Source organism: Saccopteryx bilineata, chromosome 9 (assembly GCF_036850765.1).
Source record: "Saccopteryx bilineata isolate mSacBil1 chromosome 9, mSacBil1_pri_phased_curated, whole genome shotgun sequence".
Classification (NCBI taxonomy): domain Eukaryota; kingdom Metazoa; phylum Chordata; class Mammalia; order Chiroptera; family Emballonuridae; genus Saccopteryx; species Saccopteryx bilineata.
In genome coordinates this window covers 76284248-76296283 of record NC_089498.1, presented here as the reverse complement: position 1 = coordinate 76296283, position 12036 = coordinate 76284248, and the positions used below count along the sequence as shown (strand labels likewise).

The 12036-nt window shown below is 45.5% G+C and overlaps 2 protein-coding genes across 6 annotated transcripts; both read right to left on the bottom strand.

Moving 5' to 3' along the window:
• Positions 1–329: 329 nt before the first annotated feature.
• Positions 330–1592, bottom strand: CHCHD1 (coiled-coil-helix-coiled-coil-helix domain containing 1). The gene is made up of 3 exons (XM_066243631.1): positions 1451–1592; positions 1208–1326; positions 330–621 (listed from the first exon to the last, which is right to left on the bottom strand). The coding sequence occupies exons 1-3, from the start codon at positions 1572–1574 to the stop codon at positions 517–519; spliced, it is 348 nt and encodes a 115-aa protein (XP_066099728.1). The 5' UTR covers positions 1575–1592; the 3' UTR covers positions 330–516.
• Positions 1593–6923: 5331 nt separating this feature from the next.
• On the bottom strand, positions 6924–11832 carry FUT11 (fucosyltransferase 11). Of its 5 annotated transcripts, XR_010727081.1 has the most exons (5): positions 11065–11832; positions 10321–10946; positions 9141–9197; positions 8488–8905; positions 6924–7366 (listed from the first exon to the last, which is right to left on the bottom strand). XR_010727081.1 is itself a non-coding variant. In XM_066242922.1 (4 exons), exons 1-4 carry the CDS (start codon positions 11770–11772, stop codon positions 8758–8760), a joined length of 1539 nt encoding a protein of 512 aa, XP_066099019.1. In that variant the 5' UTR covers positions 11773–11832; the 3' UTR covers positions 6924–8757. The 5 variants fall into 5 exon arrangements, 4 of the variants coding, with proteins under 4 accessions (XP_066099019.1, XP_066099022.1, XP_066099021.1 ...); XM_066242922.1 differs by having other exon boundaries at positions 6924–8905; XM_066242925.1 differs by lacking the exon at positions 8488–8905.
• Between the last annotated feature and the right edge of the window lie 204 nt (positions 11833–12036).

Here is a 12036-nt window from a genome sequence, read left to right as displayed (position 1 = left end):
TGGGCCAAATAAAATACATCTGCAGTACCTCTGGATCACTAGTTTATGAAATCCTGATATTCTGAGAGCACTTTGCAGGGGCTATGCATAAAATAGGTAGTCACTAAATACTTACAGATGATGCAAAAAAACTCTGTATATAGGCAGACTTCAACATCCTTAATGCATCCAAAGGGAAGGGCACTAAATAAAGGACTTCAAATGCAGGATAAGATGAAGGTTTTGTCCTGCTCCTGAGGCAAATCAAGGACCAAAGAACTTCCAGAGTCTAGGGGAGGATACAGGATTCATGCATGGAGAGAGTAGCTAATCCACAACAAAAGGCCAACTTCTCTTCAGAGGAGTTTATTTCAAGGTAAAGCATAATGTCCACCCAGACAATAATTCCAAAGGGTGAAAAAAGCGTTTTGCTTCCTTTTACCCTTCAAATAGAGCATGGCAGTGCAAATGTCTCTAAAATGCCTCTGCATAGTTCTCAGAAGCTACAGACCAGGCATTGAATATGCTTCTCTATTTTCAGCTGACATGTGGTTTGTTAGGAAACCTCTGTAACAACATGTTCAATTTCTTGGGGGGTAGATTCCCACTCTCTCCCTGGATCGATCTCATCTTTCGGGCTTCCTGAAAACACAAAATAAAACCAAAAACAAAAATGATGGCTTAGAAGTTTGTCCTGACCTAGGCCAATAGTTCACAACGCCGCAAAACACACTGAGATATTAACCAGCCTGGAGAGATCTGTGTCATCTTATCAGTCCCCTTTCAATTTAAAGGAACGTGGGATCTACAAATAACTGTAGTATTGAAGCTACCATGCCAGCTAGCCACTAAGCCTAGGCTGGAAACCAAACAGTCTGTCCTACACGATCTTTAATTCTATTTCAGAGAATACTATCTATTGAGCAGCAATTTAAATTTTACAAAGTGGTTTCCCATTCATTCCTTAATTTGACTCTCAAATTCGGTATTAATATTAACCTCATTTTATAGCTAGTAAAGCTAAAGGTCAAGATCACAATGCCTTCAAAACCATAACCTTCCCTACTTTGGCATGGGTGAAATAGCTCCCAAAACTTTCCCCGCCCTTTTACAATGAGAGAGGCTTTCTTACCACTTAGCAAGAAGCAGGGGAAACCATTACTTGTATCTCTTCCCCTCCTCAACCCCATTATCCTCCCAAGAGAGCACTCCATGAGCCTTCTTTCACCTCAGCCTTCGAAGCACAATCAAAGAAGTCCTGGATCTCTTTTCTGCAAGCTTCGTCGCGGAATTCATTCTGCTTCCAGCAAGCCATCATCACTGACATCTCTGTGATACAGGTCGCCTCTGGAGGGTAAAAACGAGGGACCCTAAGTTACAAGGAGGCCCTTACGTTGCAGCCCTCCCACCTAGCCGCCCCCCTGCAACTCTAGGATTCCGCTCTGGAGCCTCCTCGGCTCCCACTGCTCACCGCCCCTCTCCCGGCGCCGTTCGCCGACACGGTTAGCTAGGATGAGGGGCTTGTTAGGCTTCAGTATAGGCTTCCGCGGGTTTCCTAGCCGCGCTAGGCGGCCCCGCAGACTGGGCGTCGCCATTGCACACAGGCTCCCGGCAGGCTCTGCGGCGCTGTGCGTGACCCTGCGTGACCCCTACGAGCTCGACAAGGCTCAGTGCATGGCCAGCGAAAAGTTAAGCTGTCCCTGTGCTGCTCATTTTTCCCAGCCTGGGTTAGGAAAATTTAGGGGCTCATGCGCTGACCCAAGTATGCTGACCTCCTTTGTAGGTTTCCGGCACTGAAGTCTCGGGTCTATACTGGACCCAGAACAATCAGGAAAAGGCCCCAATAAATGAACACTCATCCTGCTAGCTGGCTAGAGACTGATTGACATAATAAGCAAGGCCAGAAAGGATGATGGCAAATCAAAATATGAGACTAAGATGTTAGGTTGGGAAAAGATTTGTTATGTTTTAATAAGCCTTCAATAACTTGGGTTTTGTATTTTTAAGATTTTATTGATTTTTTTTTTTTTTTAAGAGAAAGGAAGAGAGATGAGAAGCATCAACTCCTATTTGGGGCACTTTAGTTCATTGATTGCTTCTCATAGGTGCCTTGACCAAGAGGAACTAGTGATCCCTTGCTTAAGCCAGTGACCTTGGGCTCAAGCTAGCAACCTTGGATTGAAGCCGGCAACCTCAGGATTTGCTCTATCCACTGAGCCACCACCGGCCAGGCCAATAACTGTTGGTTTTGACTACCTTTAGAACCACCCTCAAAGCAAAATTAGGTTCATTTGTTTAAACAGCTGCTACAATTTAAATATCATTTGCTCATTTGTAATGATCTCATTCGGTAGGGTGAAGTTTAAGCGCTTTCGCACTTTCCGTTTTATTTAATTCTCTTGACAATCTTGTGAAGATATTTGGTAGTATCATTCCTATTTACAGACTAGCTTCATCAGAATTGGTTCTATTAACTATTTACAGAAGTCTGAATATGTGCCTCTGATTCTGAAGGAATTTACAAATGAACTCCAAGAAATGTTTTTGGTAATGGAAGCTAACTTGAACAATCTTGTAGTTCACAAGGTGACTATTTTGGAGGAGCAATATTTACTTTGTTGTGTATATTTAGTGTGCTGAAATAATTTATCACAGATGTTTGTAATCTTCGCATTTATCTCTGCATCATAGGCTCTTTTTCCTCTGTTGATGTCAGAGAGGCCTTCCTTAACTTCTCACACTCTATCACAACCTGTATTTTCTTCATAGTACCTATCAGTCTGAATTATCTTGATCATTTGTTTGTTTACCTCCTTACTGAATACCAACACCCACTTAAAATGTCAGCACCATGAGAGAAGAGGCCTAATCTATTTTGTTTATTGCTGAATCCCCAGTGCCTAGTGTCAATAAATATCTGTTGAATGAACAAATGTTTGAAATACTTTTGTAAGTATTCAACTTTATCATGCTCACCACAGAACTACAGTCGTAAAGTCATGGTGCACTTTTGACCGGTCACAGGAAAGCAACAAAAGACGATAGAAATGTGAAATCTGCCTGACCTGTGGTGGCGCAGTGGATAAAGTGTCAACCTGGAAACGCTGAGGTTGCCGGTTCAAAACCCTGGGCTTGCCTGGTCAAGGCACATATGGGAGTTGATGCTTTCTGCTCCTCCCCCCTTTCTCTCTCTCTCTTTCTCTCTCTCCCCCCACCCTATAATGAATAAATAAAATCTTAAAAAAAAATGTGAAATCTGCACCAAATAAAAGGAAAACTCTCCCAGTTTCATACCTATTCATCAGTGCAGTTCGATGTGGGCTCCATTTGTTGCTCTACGCACATCCAAACGATAGTGAAGTTCTTGTCAAACACAGGTAAGGACGTCTGGTGTAACAGAGTGAATAACATCTGTGATTTTCTGTTTTAAGTGATTAATGTCGTGGCGCTTTGTTATAAACGTGCTGATATTCACATTGTACTTTGGTCACGGATTCGAATTTTGCGAGCCACAGAACACACTGAACTTTCCTCTGTACCATCCACATCTCGACTGGCATGGCTGTGGGCTGCTCCGCTGTATACACGGTGTTACGTCATCATCTGCGCGTGCGCACATGCTGCCACATCATCCTACAGAAACTGGGAGGGTTTTCCTTTTATTTGGTGCAGGTTTCACATTTCTATCGTCTTTTGTTGCTTTCCTATGACTGGTCAAAAGTGCACCATGACTTTACGGACACACTGTATATCCAAGCAAAAGACAGTTTAAAAATAAGCTATTTATTATACAAAAAGAAATTGAGATAATAGAAAATAGCAACACTTGCAGTAATAAAAGCATCTGCTCATGCTTCATCCCCCCCTCTCCAGCAGCACCAGAAAAACTGATTCCTATCAGAAACTTCTACCACCAATAACCTCAAGCCTGCTACTATATACAGAGCAGGCTGTTCCCCAAAACAGAGGAAATGCTTGCTTTCTCCATAGAAAAAGTAAAGCCTTCAGTTGTAAATGCCACATGGCTACTCCTGGTTCTGCTTTCCCTTATGGAAATATAACACCTGGTTTACCCTGCTCTTTTGTAAATACTTTTATGGCAATAGGAATAAAGGAAAAAGTCTGGGAGGTACTGACAACAAAGCAGGCATGAGTATCCAGCCACAACAAAAACAACTAGTCCACTTTGTACGTACATAAAAGTGCTAAAGGAATGCCAATGTGAACTGGTGTAATTAAACAGGAGAGGTAAGGACAATTCTACACCTTACATAACTATCACTTACCCTTTTTACTGCCCATAATGAAATTTGAGTACTAACAGTTAGTTTGTACTTGGGTACTAGTATTTTGCGCTATAAATCAGTATTTGCATTTGAACAGAGTCCTGAATTTGACTTTTGTTAGTCCGTACAGTATCAAATTTTAACATAAGTATTTTTGAAGGTCTGTCCTTACCGTATTTTTTTATTTCTTTAAAGTGAGAGAAGTGGAGATAGTGAGACAGACTCCTGCATATGCCCCAACTGCAAGACCCACCCCACAACCCCATCTGGAGCCAATGCTTGAATTAACCAAGCTATTTTTAGCGCCTGAGGCTGATGTTCTGAGCACCAAGTTATCCGCTGCTCCCAGGCACACAGTAGAACCAATCAAGCCACTGGCTATGGGAGGGGAAAAGGGAAAGAAGGGGAAACAGGGTGAGAAGGGGGGAATAGGGAGAGGAGAAGAAAGAGGAGGAGAGAAGCAGATGGTCACTCCTGTGTGCCCTGACCAGGAAATGAACCTAAGACATCCACATGCTGGCTGACATTCTATCCACTGAGCCAACCAGCCAGGGCCCTTACTTCATTTTCTTTTCTGCAAAAGACTAAATAGGTTAAGCAAACTTTCCATACTGTTAAAAGGGCCTTTTTTTTTTTTTTTTTTTTTTTTTTTTTTTTTTGCCTGACCAGGCAGTGGCGCAGTGGATAGAGCGTCGGACTGAGATGCTGAAGACCCAGGTTCGAGACCCCGAGGTCATCAGCTTGAGTGCGGGCTCATCTGGTTTGAGCAAAAGCTCACCAGCTTGAGCCCAAGGTTGCTGGCTTGAGCAAGGGGTTACTCAGTCTGCTGTAGCCCCCCCCACCCCGGGTAAAGACACATATGAGAAAGCAATCAATGAACAACTAAGGTGCTGCAACGAAGAACTGATGCTTCTCATCTCTCTCCCTTCCTGTCTGTCTGTCCCTATCTATCCCTCTCTCTGACTCTGTCACAAAAAAAAATAAAGGGCCTTTTTTTTTTATTAAAGAATAAAATGTAAAAAGAACCACTCTGCCAGTGACTAAGTAACAGCTTTCCTTGGTCACATCCTTAGATGTTACAATATTAAGTGTAGGACTCTAGTTGTTGAGGTATTTACATATATATATATGTATGTATTTTTATATCTGGTGGTAAAAAATATACATGCACTCACACTAATTTACCACCAGATGTATTGAAATCTATGGAACTTCTCGATAACTCATTAATACAACTTTAAAACCAGGTAGCTCTAAGGGCCAGGGTATTCTTCTCTGCCTCAGAAAAAGCAAATGACCCCCCTGCCCATTAAGCTGTATATTCAAATCACAGCAACAGAAGGATTTGGCTACATCACCAAATCTGACTAACAGCTTTTTATTTAAATGTTTTTTTTAATTTATTCATTTTAGAGGAGAAAGACTCCCAATGTGCCTTTTTTTTTCTTTTTTTTTTTTTAAGATTTTATTTATTTATTATAGAGAGGGGAGAGAGAGAGAGAAGGGGGGAGGAGCAGGAAGCATCAACTCCCCATATGTGCCTTGACCAGGCAAGCCCAGGGTTTTGAACCGGCAACCTCAGTGTTTCCAGGTTGACGCTTTATCCACTGCGCCACCACAGGTCAGGCCCCAATGTGCCTTGACCAGGCAAGCCCAACCACGACCTAAGCATTCCAGGTCGATGCTTTTATCCACTGTGCCACTACAGGCCAGGCCAGCTTTTTATTTAGCCAGCCACTTATGGTGGCTTAAATCTCTGGTCTCATCTCTCATCCCCATGGCCTTGGTTGGGATCCATCAAAATGTAGTCTCATAAATACTATAAAGTTTTATAAAAGGGCATCAGTAATAGAATGAAGTTAGAAAATTCATCCTACTTAAAATAAAAAGGGCTGTTTGACCTGTGGTGGCAGAGGGGATAGAGCATCGACCTAGAATGCTGAGGTTGCCGGTTCAAAACCCTGGGCTCGCCCTGTCAAAAACATATAGGAAGCAACTATGAGTTGATGCTTCCTGTTCCTATCCCCTGCCTATTTCTCTCTCTGCTCTCTCTAAAATCAATAAATAAAATCGCCTGACCTGTGGTGGCGCAGTGGATAAAGTGTCGACCTGGAAATGCTGAGGTCGCCGGTTCGAAACCCTGGGCTTGCCTGGTCAAGGCACATATGGGAGTTGATGCTTCCAGCTCCTCTCCCCTTCTCTCTCTCTCTGTCTCTCCTGTCTCTCTCTCTCCTCTCTAAAAATGAATAAATAAAAAAATATAAATAAATAAAATCTTTAAAAATAAAAAATTATATAGGCCCTGGTCAGTTGGCTCAGTGGTAGAGCGTCAGCCCAGTGTGTGAATGTCATGGGTTCAATTTCCAGTTAAGACACACAGGAGAAGCACCCATCTGCTTCTCCATCCCTCCCCCTCACTTCTCTCTCTCTCTCTTCCCCTCCTGCAGCCATGGCTCAGTTGGAGTGAGTTGGCCCTGAGAACTAAGGGTGGCTCCATGGCCTCCACCTCAGGCATTAAGAGCTCGGATGACAGAGCAATACTCCTAGTGGGATTGCTGGGTGGACCCCAGTCAGGGTACATGCAACAGTCTGACTCTGCCTCCTCCTCTCTCTGACTTAAAATTTTTTATAAATAAAATAAAGAAGTGCTACAGAATATGAGAATATTACTAGAGCTTTATTGCTTGGCTGTTTTTTCCCACCATAATTTTCATGACACTAGGGAAAATGGGACTTTTGTAACATAAAAATAGTAAAATAGAGGGAAGACTTCATTAGACAGAAAAGAACAAAACACCTTATAGAAATGTTCACTTTGATTCACATGGACCTATTTTAATATTTAAAAATAATTTTATATATACATTTTTTTCTGCTATCATTTTCAACTTCAGTCTCTATCTATAACCTAAAATAGAGCAAGACAATTCATTAAATTGACATGGCATATATTGGTCAATGAATCTCTGTTCATGAAGTGACATCTCAGGTAAGAAGCGAACCAGCAGTAAGAAAAGTTGTCAGATCTATAGCCAGCTTAATGTGAGTGAATGTGGGAGTGGTGACAAGGCTGCTGCATCTTCATCAGAAATTGTGGAAAACTAGGAAAGAAAAAACATTTAAAAAGTTTGACATGAAAGTCAAGGTAAATGATATAAAAAATACAACTCCAGAGAACCAGAATACAACCTACGAGGAGTTTTGTTTCAACACCAACAATATCGTTTATAAAACAGAAGATCTGGCCCTGGCCGGTTGGCTCAGTGGTAGAGCATCGGCCTGGCGTGCAGAAGTCCCGGGTTCGATTCCCGGCCAGGGCACACAGGAGAAGCGCCCATCTGCTTCTCCACCCCTCCCCCTCTCTTTCCTCTCTGCCTCTCTCTTCCCCTCCTGCAGCTGAGGCTCCATTGGAGCAAAGATGGCCCGGGCGCTGGGGATGGCTCCTTGGCCTCTGCCCCAGGCGCTAGAGTGGCTCTGGTCGAGACAGAGCGTCGCCCCCTGGCGGGCCTGCCGGGTGGATCCCAGATGGGCGCATGCGGGAGTCTGTCTGACTGTCTCTCCCAGTTTCTAGCTTCAGAAAAATAGAAAAAAAAAAACCCAAACAAACAAAAACAGAAGATCTGGAAAAGAAATAGCAAAGGTACTGAATAATGAGGGGTTTAAGGAATAGCACACGAGAAGTTTTAAGACCCTAAAACTGGTCAATCTTACTTCACTTGTAGCTAAGTACTAAGGTGTTGTTCTAATCATAACTGAGAGGATGAAATGGCTGGAGAAATAAGCAATTCTTTAAAACTTCTGTCAGGGCCCTGGCCGGTTGGCTCAGCGGTAGAGCGTCGGCCTGGCGTGCGGGGGACTCGGGTTCGATTCCCGGCCAGGGCACATAGGAGAAGCTCCCATTTGCTTCTCCACCCCCCCTCCTTCCTCTCTCTCTCTCTCTCTTCCCCTCCCGCAGCCAAGGCTCCATTGGAGCAAAGATGGCCCGGGCGCTGGGGATGGCTCCTTGGCCTCTGCCCCAGGCACTAGAGTGGCTCTGGTCACGGCAGAGCAAACCCCCGGAGGGGCAGAGCATCGCCCCCTGGTGGGCAGAGCGTCGCCCCCTGGTGGGCGTGCCAGGTGGATCCTGGTTGGGCGCATGCGGGAGTCTGTCTGACTGTCTCTCCCCGTTTCCAGCTTCAGAAAAATACAAAAAAAAAAAAAAAAACTTCTGTCAGATCAGCACCTTGAATCAAATGGGTGTCTCAGGTTTCTGTTTTCCATTAAACAAAGAACAAATGTCTTCATCTCTCCTTGAGGAGACGCCCTATTACCACAGGCTGAGACTCTGGCTACACATCATTGGGATAAAATATCAGAGATATAACTGAAATTGTTTGACATCAGGATAAGAGAATGTTCATTAGAGAGTTTGTGCAACAGACGCCCCTCATGTCGTAAGGTAAAATAACTTCCACTCTTTAGCTCTACCAAGGTGGAAGCTCTCGCTGGGTAATTAGAGATTTTGGTTCCTTTTCAGGAAGATCTCATGTAAGTAATCCCAAAATTTCCTCTGTTGTGTTTCATTGTTGTGGATCATGGCAGTAAGAGCTTCCCCCTGGTCCAGACCTTGCCAATAATCTTGCAGCCACATCTCCTTCCAGCTGAAATATCAAAATGGGGATTGGATTATGAAACTTCAGCACAATTATGAATCCTGCTTTTCTCTGAATGGAGTCAACAAAATCTTAAGCAAATACAGTGGTCTTTGGCTAGCACAGGGCTCTGCCTCAGGGGAAGAAATGTGAAGTAAGCCCAGTACTAGTTCAGGTGACAGGCAGTAAATGACAAACACAAATATATCAGAGTTCAACCAAGGAATTAAATTTTCTGACTTGCCTGCTCCTGGTTCCCAAATGTGGAGGGAGTTCAAAGGCAGACAAGGCAGGGGCCAGACTAGGAAAGAAATTGTCTCCGTAAGTAAAGCCAGGGAGAATATTTAGATGGTTAACTTTTAAATTGCACCTTTATTTCAATAGTCAAAATGAATGTGCAGGGCATACAATGTCCAGATTAGGACATAACCTGAATTTGAAAAATGTTTACATTGTTTTACATTTTCCTCTAGTAAATCATAGTATTATGTTCAGCATAAACTAGATACAAATTTACCTGATGGAGGACTTCATTTCCAAGACCAAACTGTGCCAGCAGCACATATAAACAGCCCTCTGCTGCCACCCACTGTCAAAGTTGATCTCTGCAGGCCATTCTAGCAACCTTTCTCAAGCTTAATAATCTTCTATTTCTTCTCCCCCCAAAAGGTGTGGTCTGAGGCAAGTGGCTTCAATATTATCCCACTCTATCTCCCATGCTGACCTTGTTCCCCAATGCTACCACATTCTGCCATCTACTGCAGTAGCCTCCTCACTTCCTTTCTAATCCACACTGCCCACCATTGTTTTTTGAAAGAATTCCTTTATTCTGTCTAGGGTGAACATAAAATTTATCATCCAAATCAGTACTTTTAAGAGTGAAAGGAAATGCTATTGATAATTATGCCAGGTTAACAGATGTAAACCCTATCAGAGAAAACATCCCTCAAAATACTTTTGTATTCCTCATCCCTACCTCCCCCTCACTGCTCCGGCCCTTATATACAAAAGGTGCTCAAGCAATAGCTGAAGTGATTTTCAGGACAGCCCAACTCCTGAGCCTTGTATTTAGGTTATGTGTATCCTGGCCCCACTTTATATGCCCAACTTTGTCTCTCCATCATCACTTCTCTGAACAGGCCCTCTGCTCTGGCTGAAACCTTTTCAGATATACTACTGTAAATATTGTCCCCATAAGCTGATTTTCGTATGTTGTTGCCTTGAATTATATTTTACAACTTTATCAAGCTTTTTCAGTTTGTCATATATTTCCAACTAGACTCTTCACACCTTAACGGTAGAGAGAGCCCATCTCATAATGTCCTTATACAATATCCCCTCAAGCACCTGGCGCTAATTCATTGCCCACATAAAGTAAGTAAATCATTTGATTTGATGGCTGGAAGGATCCCAGCTACCCTTACCTGTCACTCTCAGGAATCTCTTCCACACTGCCAAAGCTAGGTGTTGGCACTGGGCAGGCCATGTGTGAGGGCTGGGCAATGTGAGGCTCAGGCACAGGGATGTCCCCAGGAGAGGCTGTGTGGGCTCTCTCTACTTCCAGCCTAGTCAGTTCCTGATCACAAACGAAACACTCGAAGCCATTGAGGTAGTTAGGCAATAATGGATCATTCACTCCCCATTCCCGGTGCTTCAGACTATCCAAAAGAAACTGGTTGGTGATGCCCCCGGGTTGTTTGTATGCCAAGTATTTCATATATTCCTCATCATTTTTGTCCAGAAAGTCAATGAACTCTGCCAGCTTCTGAGGTGACTCAAAGTCATCAATGAGGATGATGGAATGATTGTTGGGCATCCAGTCCCTCACAGAGGGAGAGCCGCGATACACAGGCACAGCACCGAGATGCATGGGGCGCCACAGTTTTTCTGTCATATAGTCGTCACAGATAGCATTTTCGAGAGCCAAATGGAACTTATAGCGGGACAAGAAGGCCAAGAGCTCTGGATCCTCGGTGGTGGCAGTGGCTGTGTCCTGTAACCGTGGAGTGGGCAGCTCCCGATTTTGCAGGCATTTCCCGTATGAGTCCACCTGAGCGGGGTAGATAGAATACAGTGATCAAGAGGGTACGGCACGTCGGCCTGGACACCAGGCGTCCGGCCTGGACACTCAGCCCTGCACCGCCCCACCCCTCCCAGCCCGCACCCACCGGGATGTAGCGCATGAGCTCGCGCACGTAGCGGTCCCGGTCCGCAGGTACGTCGCAGTGGGACTGCAGGTACAGCAGCGGCGCGTAGCCGCGACGACGCCACTCCCCACGCTCCTGGAGCGGAGGTGCGGCGAGCTGTAGGTAGGCTGTCCCTGGCAGCCATTGCAGCGGCAGCGGGTAGTCCGAGTGGCGGCTGAAGGTGGCGGTAAGATTGAAGAGGCGAATACCCGGACCGTGGCTCAGCAGGAAGTTGTTGAGGGGCGACTCCTCGTGCAGTAGTGCCCAGCTCTGATGCGCCAGACGGGGCAGTGGCGCCTCAGACGCGCGAAAGTCGGTGCCGTAGAAGAGCAGCGCGCGCGTGCGCGAATCCCCCCGCACCCGTCGGTCCCGGGTTGCCACGCACGCGCCGCGTGCACACTCGATGCGCTCCGAGTCGCCGGGGAAGTGGGGAAACAGCCCTGGGCTCCACCACAGCAGCACCGGCAAGTCCACGGTTTCCTCCCTCTCTGGCCACAGGGTCCCCGCACTGCGTGCCATTCCCACTGCGCCCAGTGCCAAAGGCGGCCGGAAAACCGCGCCATCCCACGGCTCCGCCCACTCCGCCTCCCCGCCGGTCTCCCCCTCCATCACGGTCCCAGAGCTGCTGGCCGCACAGACACTGAGCACTCCCAGCGCAGCAAACACGGCCCGGGTGCGGCCGGCTGCCATCTCTATTCTGGCAGCCAGAGGCTCTCAGACGGCACCAGGCCCCGCCCTGCGCTGAATCAAGACGTGAACATGGAGGAAGGAATGTGGCGCACGCGCAGTTCCTCTCAGCCATCCACTTTCCGGGAGCTATTTTGCCTGGCAGGAAGAACTCGAGTAGGGCAAGTGCTACGTCGCCGGTAAAAATGAAGATACTGGTTACATCTTAATTTATTTTATTTCTTTACAAATTAAAGATGCATTGAAAAATAAACCAATGAAGAGAAA

What these genes read in the sequence shown, in the direction of transcription:
- CHCHD1 (XM_066243631.1), bottom strand. Translation starts at nt 1,574, where the DNA reads ATGGCGACGCCCAGTCTGCGGGGCCGCCTAGCGCGGCTAGGAAACCCG. An exon ending in ACGGCGCCGGGAGAGGGGCG is followed by an intron (nt 1,327 to 1,450) that starts GTGAGCAGTGGG and finishes TTTACCCTCCAG; the next exon opens with AGGCGACCTGTATCACAGAG. An exon ending in ATTGTGCTTCGAAGGCTGAG is followed by an intron (nt 622 to 1,207) that starts GTGAAAGAAGGC and finishes TTGTGTTTTCAG; the next exon opens with GAAGCCCGAAAGATGAGATC.
- FUT11 (XM_066242922.1), bottom strand. Translation starts at nt 11,772, where the DNA reads ATGGCAGCCGGCCGCACCCGGGCCGTGTTTGCTGCGCTGGGAGTGCTC. An exon ending in AGCTCATGCGCTACATCCCG is followed by an intron (nt 10,947 to 11,064) that starts GTGGGTGCGGGC and finishes TACCCCGCTCAG; the next exon opens with GTGGACTCATACGGGAAATG. An exon ending in GAGATTCCTGAGAGTGACAG is followed by an intron (nt 9,198 to 10,320) that starts GTAAGGGTAGCT and finishes TTTCTTTCCTAG; the next exon opens with TCTGGCCCCTGCCTTGTCTG.